The following is a 17305-nucleotide window of genomic DNA, read 5'->3' as shown; positions in this document are numbered from 1 at the left end:
CCACTGCCAATTTTGGTGGCTAGCCATAAGCCGCGCGTGGCGCTGTCGCCACCTAGCGGCCATACCTGTCCTGATCGTAACAGACGCGTTTTGTTAGAGAGTGAGTCTTCTGTACCTAGTACTATTATTTATTCTGTGCTTTTACGAGACTAAAGGCATTGCACCTATGTATTTTGATACAAACGCTAGTTTCACTATTTATCTATCAACCTGAATGTTAAAAGTTTGAATAAATATTGTGATTTAAACTTAATATCAACATCTTAACCACAAGTCAGCTTTGTTATGTGGCGTGTTATGATGTATGTATATTCACTTCACGTTGGTACAATAAAGACCCTAATCACGTACATAGATACATTTTGCTACAGGAAAAAGCTAATATCCTTAAAAAGTACCTCAGGGTCTTTACCGGCCACTGACCGTTTAGAAAATTTACGAGTGTTACGTTTGTGGACTTTATTTTGTATTTATTTTACAAGAATTTGTGCTTTTCAAGAATAAAACAACATTTTGTAGGTATTAGATAGACCCACACACGAGTGACAATTTTATTTATTTTACATTTAGTCACATGAGCCGTAAGAATATTATTTCTAAGGCGTGTAAACAACGGCGCCAATTTGAATATCGTTCAAGGCGGTGCATTTTTCAATTATATGTTTTTACTCTAATTTACCTACATCTACTATTCGATATATGTAATTACGTCTCGCACCCACGAATAATGGTCTGGCCTTCTCTACTAATCTTATAACAGGTACGGAAAAAAAAAGTAATTTTTCATCACTGGAGATTTATTTCTACAACTGATTATTTTTACTGTCCGAGTCCGAGCCATCTTCTGTTGAAATCGTCGATCCATCACTACGGAATGCAGTTCCGTCCTTGCACCTTTTACCCTAACCACTTATTAACCACTTCTCCGATGTTGAGAGCAAATTAACTGCAATGTGTGGGTGCATAGTTGCATACACGTAATGCGCCTTTCACTAGCCACTAGAGTGCGCCACCCGCGATGTCAAACCGGATTTTCATAGAGCTATGTCGTCGATTTGCAAAATATAGTTTAACTTATATCAACCTCTATGTATTAACAAAGCCTACGTTAAGAAATCTTGTAGTTTAATGATGTAACTAAATGAGCTTTAATTAAATGCATCGATATCGATTGCTGCGTGACGAACTTCAACCTATGTAATTTAATTACTGGAAACGTTGTCAATTTATTGGTTACAAAATTATTTTGTTTAACGACACTTTTGTATTTATGTTTTAGTAATATACAAGTTTCCACGAAGAGGTTGGCTTATTAATTTAATCTCAAAAAGTCAAGCTCCTTTTAACTTTTAGACCCTTGAGTCTACAAACACGCATCGAAAACGATGCTCAATTTATCTGTCTGGTATTTCTATACCATGATGCGTGAAAAAAATGCTTTAAACTTTCAGGGTAACTTCCGGTACGACAACCTGGCCCTGAACAAGATCACACATGCCTTGTCCGGTTGGCACGCGCCTGGCAACGTACTGCACCAGTTACATTACAACCAGGCAAAAAACAAACAGCCTTGGAGTCTCGACTCTTACTTACATATTACAAGGATGACTTGAACTAATTAATATTTTTCCCTAACGCGTTTAGGTACTTAAAAAATAAGATGTCATGTCAACCCACATAAACAATATATTTTTTCAGTATTGCCTAATAAAGTAGAATAGCGTAAAATAAATAAGCGCAAAATGAGTTCGAAGCCAGTAACGGCACATTGGCAAGTTCGGTGCGTCAGTCAGTAATTGATTGGTCGGTAATTGAAGGTTTTGCTACCGGTCCGGTGCAGTAATGGCTTAGGCGCGGCAGACTGCCTGGCTGCCACACTTATACTCGACTATCTACTGCTCGGGTGGTATGTTAACGTGCCTAAGATGTTAATACGGCTAGCTTCAAAAGGCGCTAGGTACTTTGCAATAAGTATGACAATTTACAAATTGACTTTCAGCAGCCTGAAATTGACTGACTGCCCAAATCGACTGTACCGGCAGTTAAAAATAAGAGTGATGATACTAAACTGAACCCTCTTTAGAAAATAATAGAAATATTAAAGAAAGGACCAAGCAATCCAAAAAGTTTTTAGTTGGTTTGATTTGTTTGGTTTTTGGCAAAAACTAAATACTTATGTATAAAATTATAGCACTTAAAAGTCATATTTGACCGAGGCACATGAGTTATATACCTACCTGACTTATTATAAGATTGTTATAAAAAAAGAATAAAGATGAATATAATTCCATAGCAAACCTCCAACCTATTTAAATAAAAAACTTGTCAACTTTTAGTCGGTGGCTGGTAGTGATAGGATACCTACTTCTGAAAAAACCTAGGACTCACTTCCTTATTCTATATTTAACTTAATTCAATGGCCTTCGCTTTGTTAAAAGTAAATAAATAAGTCAATAACTTACCAACTTTTTATCAGTGCAAATAGTTAATACACATTCGATTCCACTTATTGGTACTCGTTCGCACACATTAATAAATATACTGAATAGGATGTTTGCAAAAGCGTTTTTCTAGGAAGGCACTTCAGCCAAAACAAATTATTGCTGTTTGCCGGGCTTATGACACGAATTTATAAGTTAATTTAACATAAGATCAGAAGCAAAGTCACGTACATGTTTAGATTTACATATTTAGTTGGTTAGAACTTAAGTATCAGCTGTTTTATGACTGGGGTAGTGGTTAGGTACATGTTTATCTGCCAGCCCAATAAATAAATATCAATCAAGTTTTTTTTTTTAATATTATCATAGTTGTAATCAAGATAGGGTTCTATGTATACTGGTACTTCATTATTGATGGCATTGGCATTCCAGTTGAGAAGTGCTTACCTACATTGTTGCGCTTGATATATTTACCAATATATATCATAAGCTACGTACAAGTACATACTCACATTATCACCGTTATATCGTTACGTCGTGATTATTTGATGAGCAAGGTAAATAAACAAACATCTTTATCGCGACTGTTAATTATCATGCAGGGCAGTGGAAATTTTTACTTAGCTTATTACGGTCGGTGGACGTTATCCGTGGGCATTCTTAGTTGGAAGGACTGTAGTTAGTACATGTACTAACTACAGGCATACAATGCATTTGTACAAATATAGCTGGTTATGAAGACTGTTTTGCTAATGTTTCAAAAATTTCTATCGGTAGACTTGGTACTCTACATAGACTTATTTAGTCAGAGATTTTTCGTAATTCATACCTAATTAGAGAATTCGATTTGATAGGCTAGTCATGTAAAGTTAGCGAGATAAATACAACACTATTGTCCTAGGTACCCTTTTCTATGGTATAATCTACGCTTAGATACATGACTGTACAGGATTAAAACAATACATGCATTCAAAACTGTGACACTGATCATATATATATACTTATACCTCCGATGAGATAGTTTTAAAATTACACTCAAATAAAGTGTATTTATTTCATAAAGCAATAACAAGTAATATAAACAAGAAATTATAAACTAACATTAAAAACTACAACTAAAATGATAAATAAAGAACTCAATCATTTCATTGACCCAAAGGTCGCTATTTTAATTTATGTCGCTATACGCTAATCGAGTCACGGGTGAAACAATATATTTTATTGTAGAGCATTGTAAGTCCTGTTCTAATATTATTAGTGATAGGTAACACCTCTGTACCTGCTCATAATTTTATACCCCTCCCAGGTAAATCATTTGCCCTTGTACAGTCAGCATCAAATAGATAGAGAAAGCAATTGGTCGTTACTATCTATTTGATGCTGACTATACTCTACATTTATTGGTAGAGGCGGATTTATGTCCTTAGGTACAATCGCGTACAATTCAAGAAAATCATTCGATACGCAACATAAAGGTATGTTACTGATACGCAGCAGAATCGTGTAGTCTCCGACGTCCTCGGCAACAATGGTGTCCATTCGGATGCAGATACTCCTTGTTTCTCAAACGAAACCGAATCCATTCCATTGTTAGGCAGCACTTTTGCAAAAACGTCCATAGTTAAAAGTAATTCTCACTTTTATTACGAGTAATATTATTAGTTTTACGGCGGTTTCAAAATACGAATGTAGTATTTTTGATGCTGGTTAAATGTCAAGAAACAACGCGATACTCCAGCATACATGAGTTAAACGTTCCACACACCCGACTTATGAATTCAAATGATGATAAATACTTGAATGAGTATTTATTGACAATAACAATTACTCGTATGTATAGAAAATGGGAACAGATACAGTAATTACATTGCTTGTGAATAATGATATCGGTTGTGATAAGTACACGCGGTCACTGGTTTCACAATATAATACAATTAGGATACAAATAAAGTTAGGTATTTAATAGCCGTAATTAAGTATAAGAGTGATTATGGATCGATGGGCTACATTCTAATCTTATATCTGTAAACGAGCAATTCTTGTATATTTATTTATTTATTTATATATTTCGGGGATTTCGGAAACGGTTCTAAAGATTTCGATGAAATTTGCTGTATGGGGGTTTTCGGGGGCGAAAAATCGATCTAGCTAGATCTTATTTCTGGGGAAACGCGCATTTTTGAGTTTTTATATGTTTTCCGAGCACAGCTCGGTCTCCCAGTTATTTTAGTGGAAACTATATCACGTACTTATCTATTTTAGTGCCGTTATAACTGTTATAAGAAAACTGATCCCTATCTGAGTAACCTTGACCGTATTTGGCGTTTGATGCAGACATGCAGATCATGCAGAGAAGTTAGACATCGGGGCCCGGGGGGTTAGCCAAGTGAAAATCTAATGTATACAGGGTGACCTTAGCCATTGGACAAACCCTTAAATCCCACGTAGGGTTACTTATCAGAAATGCTCTAAAGGCCTGCGCAAACCGACGGAGCGCAGCGCAGATCACTTTAAAATTATCAATGTATTTTCTTCCCTATTTCAATTACCTTCAGGTATAAATTTAAATGCTTTGAGACCGACCTCGGGGCATCACGGAGGATTGTTACTCCGCGGCATCGAGGAGCACGTTAAAGGATACCGCGGCGGTAGGCGCCGGCATGCCGCGACATCCCCCGACATGCATGCGCCGAGGCCTCCCGTGTGCACCGGAATAGCGCCGGGACGACGGGGGAGAACTCGTGCACACTAGTCACTAATCCCTTGTGATAGAGTACACGCGGCGGCATGCCGCGGCATCCCCCGGCCTGCGCCGAAGTGTTCCCTGGTGCGCCGGCCGCCAGCGCTCGGGCTGGCGGGCGCTCGCGGTATCGCGGGGGATTTTACCTCGCCGGTGTGCGCTGCGCGGCGTAAATACTCCTCGGTGATCTGCGCAGCTCTCCGCCGGTTTGCGCTGGCCTTAACGGTAATATTTCTTTAATTAGAACAAAAGATAAAAAAATAAATTATCAAACAAAATTAATTTCTAATAATCGACAACAAAAAGAAACATACTGTATTAATTATTGGCAGTGCTTTTGACAATTTGTTTGAAAATGTGCCGCAATATAATGACATTTGTCAAAAGTCAGAATCTTATTAATGTCATAAATAAAAAAGATAATCAAAACGGTCGAAGAAGGTTTCATACTATTTATTACCTCAGGAGCTACTAACACATACAGGTTGCCCCAAAGTAAAAAAAATCGTAATTTGTTAATTTCTTCGTAACCGCTACACCGATTGTTATGATACTTTGTATACTGGTTCTAAATACCCTAATGCATACGTGCATTTCGGCTTTGTCCAATGGCTAGGGACATCCTGTATAATGTATATTAAGATAGTTTGTAAATTTCTCTATGCTAGTGAATTGTAATATTTTTTGGATAAATAAGTAAATTCCTAAACCATAAAATCATTTTATCGTCGTTCGAAAATGCAAATCAAAACTTATTAATAACTCTGTTATAATATGTTTATGTTACCTAATTATGTATGTACTTATGGAAATAATGACGTGACTGTTTCAGAGTATGCAAGGGTTTATTTTTCTATTTATAAAGGTATATCTTAGGTAAGAATATATCGATTTACATCGCAGCACTTTGCAGGATTGCAGATTTCTAACTGTTTACCCGAAGACATCAAGATAATTATGAATAATGCTAGCTGATTAAAGAATCTCCAATCCTACTGCGTTTTTCTATATTTAAAACAAAATAATTGCAAAGTAACACACGAATACATTTTCACTACAAATACCGTGGAATACGAAAGTACCTAACCTAATAAAATAATAAAGTGCCAATTGTGTCATTCAGCGAACTGCCATCGTACCAATTCCTGAATAATTTAAGTGTAAATCGACACGCCAAGTTCAGCAATTCTATGTTTACTTTCTATTTCATATAAAGTCCAGCTGTCTCTGGTTTTATTTTATACTTTTCGATGCTGGAATCAAGTATCAACTCATCATGAAACTGTTCTGCCTTGCGGTGTTTCTGTTTACTATACAGGGTAAGTATATTTTTCCAATATACTACCTACTATTTAATAACTAATGGATATCGTACTAACCAGGTACTAATTAACATACACACTGACATACCACGGATACTAATATACGTTTTCATTAAGTAGTTACTCGTTTTTGTTTTTGTTTAATACTTATTCTATGTCATTTACTGCTTTTAATATGTTTTGACTTCTTTCATATACAAGGTGTAACAAAAATAGTGGGGATCCGTTTAAGGGCATATTCGGTTTCGTGTTCTGAATAGGTAACAGGTAGAACAAACATTTTTAATCCCGATTTTTTTTTCTATGGGGAACGTCGTCCAAGTCGTTCGACTCTCCATAAAAAGGTAAAAAAAATTTCGTGTCAAAAAATATTTTCATCTACTTTTTCTAATCACTACACGATATGCGATACGAATATGCCCTTAACGGATCCCCACTATTTTTGTTACACCTTGTATTTCCCCTATTAATAAAAAAACGCATTTAACTGATTTGCAGACCGAAGTGATCTCATAAGTGTTCCGTGAAAAAAGTTTTGCACGGAAAACTAAAAACCGTTATTATTTTTAGTTGGTTGTTATGCGGAAGAAGCATCGAAGCCGGCGATGGTTGCCGACGTAATCCGCGCGATGCAGCGGCCGTCGGCCGTGATCGCTATGCTTTGCTGGACTTCGAGTAAGAAAACTGACAATCCGGATCGAAAATAGATATTCACGATTTGGTTTTTATAAACCTCTTATTTATATTTTTATTGTATTTTTTTTATGTTTCACCGTTATTTAGCGTACGCGTACTCGCGCGTAAGCTCGATAGACCAAATGTACGGAAAAGTAACGCGCGCTCGTAAAAACCAAATCTAGGTAATGTAGGTAGTTAACGCGCGTATAAGCTCGTACCGCCGAAACAAACAACCAACGCGCGTAAAAATACGCTAGTCTGAAACCGCCTTAACCTTAGGAAATCCATAACAGTTTATTTCGTCCTAATCGTCCTATCGTTAATCGTCACTGATTTACGACTGGAACTTTAGTTACAATTTTAAATAAGGATTAAAAATTAAAAATATCCTAGAGTAAAAAAAAATATATTTAACAGATTTGAAATTGCAACTATATTCGGCACTCGAAGGGGAAAATGTGACACAAATAACCATGATGCAGTTTTTGAAAGCGGGCACAGTGGCCGAGCGACATGCGCAAGACCAGCACATTGTCTTCCTGGCTGATCTGGACTGCCCGGATATTGTCTCCTACTTTCGAACGGTATTGTAATCGTATCTTGATATTCGTGATCTCCATTAAGAAAATACATACGGACAAAAAAAACACACAGACAGACATTGCTACATTCAAAAAGTAGGCAGCTATGTATCTATGGTTCCGGGATGCGTGTTATAATCGGAAATCACATTTTCTGACTCTAACAATTACTGTCATTTGAGTCATTTCAGTGAAAATAAGAAAGAAAAATAAAACTCAGTAAACCATGGTCACCGTACTTTTTTTACACATTGATGTATGGAAAGTGTCATAATATATGAGCAAACTTTATGTAGGTATAATAATAATATCCTGTTATTGATAAAAAAAAATTGTTCTGATTTCTGATTAATTATTACTTATACAGTGGAAACTGGATAAGTGGAACCTGGGTTAGTGGAAAACCTCTTTAAGTGGACCCAAGTTCTCGGTTCCAGTCCCTTGGCAACGAATTACCTCTATAAGTGGAATTTTGGGACCTCTATAAGCGGAATCCATTTTTTCGAAAATTTCTTATTTTTACCTCTGTAACTGGAAGCAGCCGTCTCCGAAACCTCTATGAGTGGAATAGCTCGGCGTTATAAAATTTGTATTTTTAATAAACCGTCACAAGGAGGGTAGTTTGTTTCGTTAACATTATGGTTCGTGTTTTAACTACGTATTTTTTATGAGATCACACATCGTTCAGTTTTTTTTGCATTAAAGTACAATCGGTACATTGATTTATTTAACCATACTGGTTTCTCTTGCATAAATAAATATTAGGAGTGATTTTGTTTTTGTAATTTTGAAAATTGTATACGAGTAGGTACTGTGGATTATTTACAGTATTGCTTTTTTTAAAGTCAGGATTACATACCTATTTTTGTTAATACATACATATCTACATACATATTTAATAAAAGATGATTATTTCAGTCTTGATCATACCATACGTGACCTCTATAAGCGACATTACTAGCATCCACAACCTCTGTTAGCGAGAGCCTCTGTAAGTGAGAAAATGTTTTATTTGAACCTGGTTTAGTGGAAAACTGGATAAATGGAAAACCTGGATAAGCGGAACTAAACAGCCGGTCCCTTGCGATTCCACTTATCCAGTTTCCACTGTATTTCACCCTGTATTCGATTTCAGAGCAGTTTAAACAAGCATTTCAGATCACCCTTCCGTTGGATACTGATCGATTCTAGCAATAATGATACGTCTGAAAGCTATATTCCTAACGCGGTTGCTAACTTCGATATATTGGTTGACTCTGAAGTAATACTAGCTCATCATTTGGGAGACGGATCGTACAGGTTACATCTTAGTAAGTACTTATTTAAAGTAATTCCCATACAGAAAGTCCCATACGAACGCAATGTTACCCATATCAACCCAACTCCATTTGTAGGGTTCCGTACCCAAAGTGTAAAAACAGGACCCTATTACTAAAGGGGCCCACTGATTACCAGTCCGCCGGACGATATCGGCCTGTCAGTTGTTCGGAGCTGTCAAATTTTTGTTCTAACTAACAGGCCGATATTGTCCGGCGGCCTGTTAGTCAGTGGTCGGTTTTAGACTCCGCTGTCCGAGCGTCCGTCTGTCTGTCTGTCACCAGGCTGTATCTCATGAACCGTGATAGCTAGGCAGTTGAAATTTTCACACATAATGTATTTGTGTTGCCGCTATAACAACAAATACTAAAAACAGAATATAATTAATATTTAAGCGGGGCTTACATAATACAACAAACGTGATTTTTTGCATAATGGTACGGAACCATTCCTGCGCTAGACCGACTCGCACTTGGCCGGTTTTATTTAAATTTATGGCTATTTTTTCTCAGCATTCTTGAGTTTTAAAAATAAATTCTTATAATATACCAATCTCCGTAAGTAAATTCACAATTATACACGGGTATACGGTTCTTAGATAGCCGTGGAATGCGTATGCGCCTTAAGTTATTCAGTTCTACAGTTGTTTTGCAGTTTACAAAATAGGTTATAACACGGATTGGAAGAAGGAATTTTACGGCACTTGGGATGAAAGCAGACGGTTACAAAAGGAAGTTATGGAGGGAGAAATAATCTTACGTAGATTAGACCTGGAGAGTTTTGAACTTGCCATCTGCTACGTTCTCACCGATAATGACAGCATTAACCATCTTTATGATAACGTGTATGTTGTTTTTTATGTTATGTTTCTTAGATTTTTGTAGACTTAATTAATTCCATATTCACCAATGAAGTTCATGAAAGTACGGAAACAAATTTAGCAAACAAATAGGAAAGTTGAGAAGACTAAGGTAGTATTAAAAAAAAAAGAATACAGAATACCAAGTCTGACGTTTTCAACTTAAAGGTAGGTTCCAAATACCGGTTGTCGATAATGTTGATAGGAAATTGAAGCTTAACATTCACTGCCCCCGACGCACATGTGCGTCCACCGTCATACAAGTTTGTTCTAGGCCACGCCCCCTGGCAGTGAATGCGTTAATGGAAATAGCGTCTTATTGACAACCGACACCCTTATATAAGTAACCTTTTAATTGAAAACGGCACAAATAATCGAGCAATGCATGGACCTGAAAATAGTTGTGTTTTACAATGGACTCAGGGGAGCAATGTTGTTGTTTAATCGCTCGTGCTAATATTGATAGTGGTTCAAAATGTGGAATCTTGAGCGTTGCAAGGGTTTTTAGGCACGGGGGTTAAACAAATTTTGCCACCGAGTGAAACACTAAATTTTTCACCACACCGACGCGAAGAAAATACTAACTGTAAAACATCAAACAAAAACAAATCCAAATGAACGTTGTTAAATATTTATCATTCAAAGTAATAATTTAAAAGTCAAATTATACCAGCCACATAAGGAAACAAGTCCAAAATTGCATCAAAATACTTTGGCATTCTTGTGGATACAATGCAACTTTCTCATTAGGTTTGAACAATCAAGAGTTAGTGTGGTGAAAATATTTTTTTTACTTTTATGACATATTAAATATCTACATCCGGTAGGTATTTCTCCTTACTTTATATTACCTATCTCCAACGGTCATAATAATAATCATTGTCCATTGTTCAGGAACGACCACATCGACACGATAACAAAAGTAAATTTTCCAACAACGAACCACTTATTAGATTTCCTCAACGCGAGCAGAAAATATGTGTTTGCTAACACATGGGGATATCGAGTCAATGGCACTTGGAACGGAATGACTGGTTATTTGGTCAAGGAAGAGGTTGAAATTGGAGGTAAGTAATGATCTAATGATTGAAAATGTTATAGGTAAGGACAAATGAGTCGCTTAACTTCAAACTCGGGTAAATCCATCTGTCAGAGTAGATTATGCGATTTTGGTATTAAGAAAAAGGGTAGATATTTGCTGAGAGGGTCGAATGGATTTACCCGAGTTTGAAGTTAAGCGACACCTATACGCTTGTCGGCATGATAAGAAAAGTATTCACTGTTTACATGAGAGAGAACTAGATGTTTCGTGTGATCTGTAAAATATCCGATAGATTGGTTGAATATTGTTCTAACTATCCTAATACAAAATAATATGTTTACAGGCTCACCGATGTTCTTCACTTCAGAACGGATCTCCATAGTCGATTACATATCGAGCCCAACTCCAACTCGGTCCAAATTTGTTTTCCGCCAACCAAAACTCTCTTATGAAAATAATTTGTTCCTTTTGTCCTTTCGGGCATCTGTTTGGTATAGCTCCATAGCCTTACTTCTATTATTAGTTATAGTTTTATTTATAGTCACGATTTGGGAATGGAAGAAGACACGCGGGCACGAAGATATAAAGGTACCTACCTACACCAAATATTAAGTCCGTATTGAAATTCATAATTAAATAATTTGTCAATAAAACTTTATATCGTAAAGTGTGATGAAATCTACGGTAAAAGCCCGTATAATATCTATGAAATTTCCCACACGGTAAATGAAGCATTTTTCATATTTTTATGTATTTTTCCTCTTAGGGTCGTTCTCAAAAAATATCTTTGCGGTCTAAATTGCTGCGACCCATACAAAATATATTAAAAGAGTCGTTGCAATTAGACTTAGACGCAACAGCAGACATATTATCAGAAAATGACCCTTAACGGGTGTTCTCTTGAAAACGCAATTTTTTGCCCAGAAGCGACCAGCCTATGTGCCAAGTGCCAAAAATATGTAGGACCTATACAATATGGGCAATACGGTTGGTATACATCTTTTTGGCACAGTGATGGCTAGTTGTATCAACATTTAGTAATCATAAATACTTTGTTGGATATAACTTTTGCAAAACCTTTTACTATATTTTAGATAGAAGCAGATTCCGGCATCTTAAGAGCAAGTGTGGTTGATGTGGTGCTTTTGATTTATGGAGCTGCTTGTCAACAAGGAAGCACAGTTGAACTAAAAGGTATGTATTCAAAATTTACTTTCTTATAAAGCTTTATTTACATCAGTATAGATAACTAATAGGCGTACAGGGTGAAACGTAAATATTACATTTCTAACTCTATAATTGACTAATTAATTCACTCAAGACTAAATTGCATAAACTATGGCTATCCAATGACTTGTGTTCTGGTTTAGTACTAAGTATTTTTATTTAATTATGTTTAATGTATATATTTATTCCTATGTATGTATTTATATTAATATGTATTTTATATGTGTATTTATATTAGAATGTAGGCTAAAGGTTTTAATTATTTACTTGGGTAATAATTGAACCATAATTTACTTTTCTGTACGTGTGTTCGTTTGTCTGTCATTTTCATTTGTCTACTCTCAATTGCTCAAAGGTGGACTGGAAGAGATTCCTTGTAGGGATAAGTTCGCCTTTGCACATTGTATACTTTCTTTTAATTGTATCTTAAACTGTCTAATGTACAGTAAAGTGTTTACATACATATACAAATTAATAATTCACAACAATTATTTAGGTACCTAGTTATTTAATTAGGTGTATCTTAACCTGTCTTATGTACAATAAAGTGTTTACATACATACAAATTAATAATTCACAACAAGTATTTAGGTACCTAGTTATTTAATTAGGTAAACCAAGTTAAATTTAGTTTGTCCTAATTTTCCTAAATCCTTGGTTACCCTACTCTAATAAATAAATTGGCAATAACATCAAAGGCGACATGATGCAGTAGGCAGTAGGGTATCCATGTAGGTTGATAAATAGAAATCAAATTTTTCTCATGGTCATCATTCGTCATTAAGTAGTTAATTAAATAGCTTCGATATGAATATGGTTTGCAATCCGGATCCGAAATGTATGAAATTATCCGGATCTGGATCCGGATCCGCGGATATTCCCATACATTTCGGATCCGTCGTGCAAACCCTAGATATGAATTATTGCATGGCGCTCCGTGTTAATTTTAGTAATCTTTAGCGGAAAAATGTCATTAGGTACTTACCCATTGGACTCTGCCAAAAAGTAGGTATACATTGCATACCGGGGCAACGGAATTTACAGAACTTTTAAATTTCTTATAACACTGATTACCAGCAGTAGCATTGCAGCATCAAAAGAAACATGCTCGTATTCACTTTTTTTTAATCCTCTCTTCAAAATGGACTGAACACACGTTTATTTGTGCTCAGTTCATTTTTAACATCAAGCCCAAACGGGCTTCTAAACAGAAGCTTCCGTTCAGACTGTAAGGTTTAAGGTAATTCCGAAAACTTGAGAATGTCAGTTAATTCTCAAACTGAACTCTATTATGATAAATATTAGGGGCGATTTTCGAAAGTAACCGACATTCTGAGGTAGTCGGAATTACACTTTACCTAAATAATGTCAAGGCTTATTAAATACCCAACAGGCTCCCTAGGCCGTATTGTCATGCTGATCTTATTCCTGGCTCTGATGTTTCTGTACACTTCGTATGCGGCCAACATCGTGGCTCTGCTGCAGTCCAGCTCTTCGCAAATAAAAACACTGGAAGACCTTCTCCATTCTAGGATTAAGTTCGGCGTCCATGACACTGTCTTCAACAAATATTATTTTTCGGTAAGTTTGAAGTTGTAGCTTACCGTAAAATGTGCATATTTTGCTCCCCACTGGGTAAAATTTGTGCTCCAACAGTTTGTATATGTGATAACTATATCACAACCTCATGTCATATAAGTATTAAATCATGATGAGGAAAATTAAAATTAGGTTACGAATTTAGGAACAAAGTACATACTTTATAGGCACATTTCACGGTAATTTTTCTAATTAGTATAACCATGTGTACCTACCTACCTCATGATTGCTGCTCCACCATATGGATAATAATAACACTAGCTTTCTTTTCTTCTTTTCTAGTCTAGAGTTTTGTTTTTGTTGCCACACTAATACTACATATTTAAGTACTAGTAGGTATATATTTATCGAACAATACCGGTAGTCTGGTTATGTAACTTCAGGAACTTATTAATTACTAGTATTTATAGATACAATAACGTTTTATTTATCGCATTGTTCAAGCATCTATTGTTTTACAGACAATGGGTAATTCTGTCATAAAAAATGTGTTAAAATGTGGTTAGAAAATAATTAAAGTTTTGTTAATTTAATAGGTCTATTTTTACATTAACAGACCGCAACGGAACCTGTCAGAAAGGCCATTTATGAAACAAAGGTGGCGCCACGTGGGTCAACACCTAGATTCATGCCTATGGAAGAAGGCGTTAAGAAAATGCGAAAGGTTAAGACTAGTTACTAAAAGATTAATGATCATATTGAGGCTATTCAACTTTTTTAAATGGCAGCAGGGCCGGATTTCCGCCTAGGCCCACAAAGCCCGGGGGCCTAGGGGCCCTGGCAACCTACAATGGTTTCGAGGTGGAGAAGGGGGCCGCCCTAAATTCCAAGTGCCATACTAAGTGCCTATTAGGGGCCCTAGGTCTCTAAATCCAAGCTTGAATGACAGTCTTGTCATAGTGACAGCATTTACTATCTGTTTTTTTATTAACTATAAAGTAACTAATGATCGTTTGAAATTTCAAAAGATTGCGATGAAAGTTAAAAAAAAAACGCTTTAAGTCGGTACTTACTAATACTTAATTACTTACTACATTTTCAGGGTCTATTCGCATTCCATATGGAGACCGGCGTTGGCTACAAATTTGTAGGAAAGTACTTCCAGGAAAGCGAAAAATGTGGATTAAAGGAAATACAGTATTTACAGGTGATCGACCCCTGGTTAGCGGTTAGAAAAAATACGCCTTATAAGGAAATGTTCAAACTAGGGTGAGTAAAGTTCTAAAACCGACTTCGCAGTTAGTCCTGCATTATCACATTATTTGCTTAGGTACCTACCTACTTTGTAGGTACCTAAGCAAATACTTTGTAGGTAGGTAAGATGTAATATAGGTAGTGAATTATCGATTTAATTTTCTTCTAGAACAAAACGTATCCAAGAACATGGTCTACAATCAAGGGAGAATCGCTTGCTATACGAAAAACGACCTAAATGCAGTGGCCAAGGGGGAAGTTTCGTGTCCGTGAGCATGGTGGATTGCTACCCAGCCTTACTGGTGCTATTTTACGGATCTGTGTTCTCTGTTGGTCTGCTCTTCATAGAAATATTGACAAAACGTAGAAACGATATTCTTAGGAAAATTAGTCGTGCAAAGACGCTTAGTGTTGATGTGGGAGATTATTAATTATTGTCATTTGCTTAGTGGTAGTGCCGTTGCATGTCGCCTAGCATCCTCTTTTTATTGCTTTTACCCTAGCAACATATTAGAGAAAAAAACGCTTGCTATACGAAATTCGACCAAAATACAGCGGCCAATGGGAAGTTTCGTCTCCGTGAGCATGGTGGATTGCCATACCCGGCGTTAAACGTGCTTTCATGTAGGAATAATTATGTTACATGTCGCCCAAAATCTTCTTTTTAGTGCTGACACTGTACTGTACCTAATAAGTTTATAGAATATAGGTATTATATAAATAGTTGAGAAATACTTAATTGGTGATTATATTAGGTATTTTCTTTGAGTAACCGTAGGCTTATATTATTGGTAGTGTAGTAAAGTTAATAAAAAAGTAACCAACAATTTTACTTTATTTTCCACCTAACTTCAACGTTTTTTTTTCTCTATGTGGTTCAGATATCACATAGGTATTTTGAGAACTACTTTCCACTGAGTGTAGGTACCTACGTGTGATTGGAGTTAGTCATTAAGTAGGTACTGATTTGTTTCAGTAACATAAAGTTTTCAGTTTCATGGATCTGGATCAATCACTAGTCAGGTTTATAATGTATTTTTTATTTAAATTGGTCGTAATCGTAAAGCTGACCCATTAAGGCCCATGGTTAAAGTAATTGCAGGTTCACTAAGGCTGGAGTTTCCTGTTCAAATTACCGTCCGCACCTCGGCTAACGGAAACTTAATTGCGATAAGACAGTTTAAATGACCTTCGGGAGACTTCAACTTCATAAAATTTTGGGTTGCTCTAGATGTTAACTAAATATACAGGATGTCGGGTTCAGTGGTATGGATCAAACGAACGTCAATAATAGAGGTCCTTAAGAACTACCGATTTGACCCCCATCCCCTTAACTTCAGCGTAAATATATGGTTTCATTGGTTTTCGTTTGTTTCATATTGAAGTTTTCGTTTCACCGTTGTTACAAATTGCCAGTGACCCAATGTCGTTAAATACGTGGGAGGCAGGGGTAAATTTTCTCACGACACGGACCTATCGCGATGAATGGCCATGATCTTAGGAGGTATGAGGTATTGTTGGTATGTATAAAATAAACAATAAACAATTTTTGGTTACATATCAGAACACCGAAAACTGATTTACCTAATGTTGAATCACCTATGCTTGATTCACCTAATTTTTAAATTACCTATCGATCATTTTACCTAAACATTGACTGACCTAAGTTTATAATACCTAAGCTCAAATAACCTAATGGACGAAACACCTAATGCACGATATACCTAATGCACGTTTTACCTACTGCACGTTTCACCTAAAGCTATTATACCTAATGAACGAATCACCTATAGCTGATATACCTAATGGACGATACACCTAAAGCTGATATACCCAATGAACGATGTAGCTAAACTTGATTTACCTAATGGACGAAATACCTAAAACTGTTAAACCTATCGCACGAAATACCTAAAGTTGATATACTTCCTGAACGAATTACCTAATTTCGATATGCCTAATGCACGGAATACCTAAAGTCTATATACCTAGTACAAAATTCATATCATTTTGCTGAATGATCAAGTGGCAACTCCACCCAATAAATCGTATGATTTCCCAACCTTACAGTAGAAACTGTTTGTTTGGATAACAACTTAAAAATATACTTTTTGAAACGCTACTTTTAAGGTAGTAAAATGATTTCGTAAGTCTAATACAAAATTAGTTATCTTATCTTATCTTATCAAAAACTTAATTTTTGTAAGTTAACAATGTTAACATCATGACGATGAATAAAAGTCGGTTTTGGCACTGTTTGGTCGTAGTTAACCTAACACGCTCCTCCTCGATTTGCTCGTCGTCG

General features: G+C 36.2%; 1 protein-coding gene across 2 annotated transcripts; it reads left to right on the top strand.

The window, feature by feature from the left end:
• Positions 1-6441: 6441 nt before the first annotated feature.
• Positions 6442-15454, top strand: LOC134791452 (ionotropic receptor 75a-like). Of its 2 annotated transcripts, none has more exons than XM_063762479.1 (12): positions 6442-6500; positions 7074-7178; positions 7599-7765; positions 8898-9072; positions 9734-9923; positions 10833-11005; positions 11522-11568; positions 12075-12174; positions 13601-13788; positions 14363-14470; positions 14849-15015; positions 15170-15454. In XM_063762479.1, exons 1-12 carry the CDS (start codon positions 6458-6460, stop codon positions 15429-15431), a joined length of 1725 nt encoding a protein of 574 aa, XP_063618549.1. In that variant the 5' UTR covers positions 6442-6457; the 3' UTR covers positions 15432-15454. The 2 variants fall into 2 exon arrangements, with proteins under 2 accessions (XP_063618549.1, XP_063618548.1); XM_063762478.1 differs by having other exon boundaries at positions 11324-11568; positions 15170-15453.
• The last annotated feature ends 1851 nt before the right edge of the window (positions 15455-17305 follow it).

This window comes from Cydia splendana, chromosome 6 (genome assembly GCF_910591565.1).
Source record: "Cydia splendana chromosome 6, ilCydSple1.2, whole genome shotgun sequence".
Lineage (NCBI taxonomy): Eukaryota > Metazoa > Arthropoda > Insecta > Lepidoptera > Tortricidae > Cydia > Cydia splendana.
This window is presented reverse-complemented; position numbering and strand designations above follow the sequence as displayed.

What these genes read in the sequence shown, in the direction of transcription:
- LOC134791452 (XM_063762478.1), top strand. Translation starts at nt 6,458, where the DNA reads ATGAAACTGTTCTGCCTTGCGGTGTTTCTGTTTACTATACAGG. An exon ending in GCGGGCACGAAGATATAAAG is followed by an intron (nt 11,569 to 12,074) that starts GTACCTACCTAC and finishes ACTATATTTTAG; the next exon opens with ATAGAAGCAGATTCCGGCAT. An exon ending in AAGGAAATGTTCAAACTAGG is followed by an intron (nt 15,016 to 15,169) that starts GTGAGTAAAGTT and finishes ATTTTCTTCTAG; the next exon opens with AACAAAACGTATCCAAGAAC.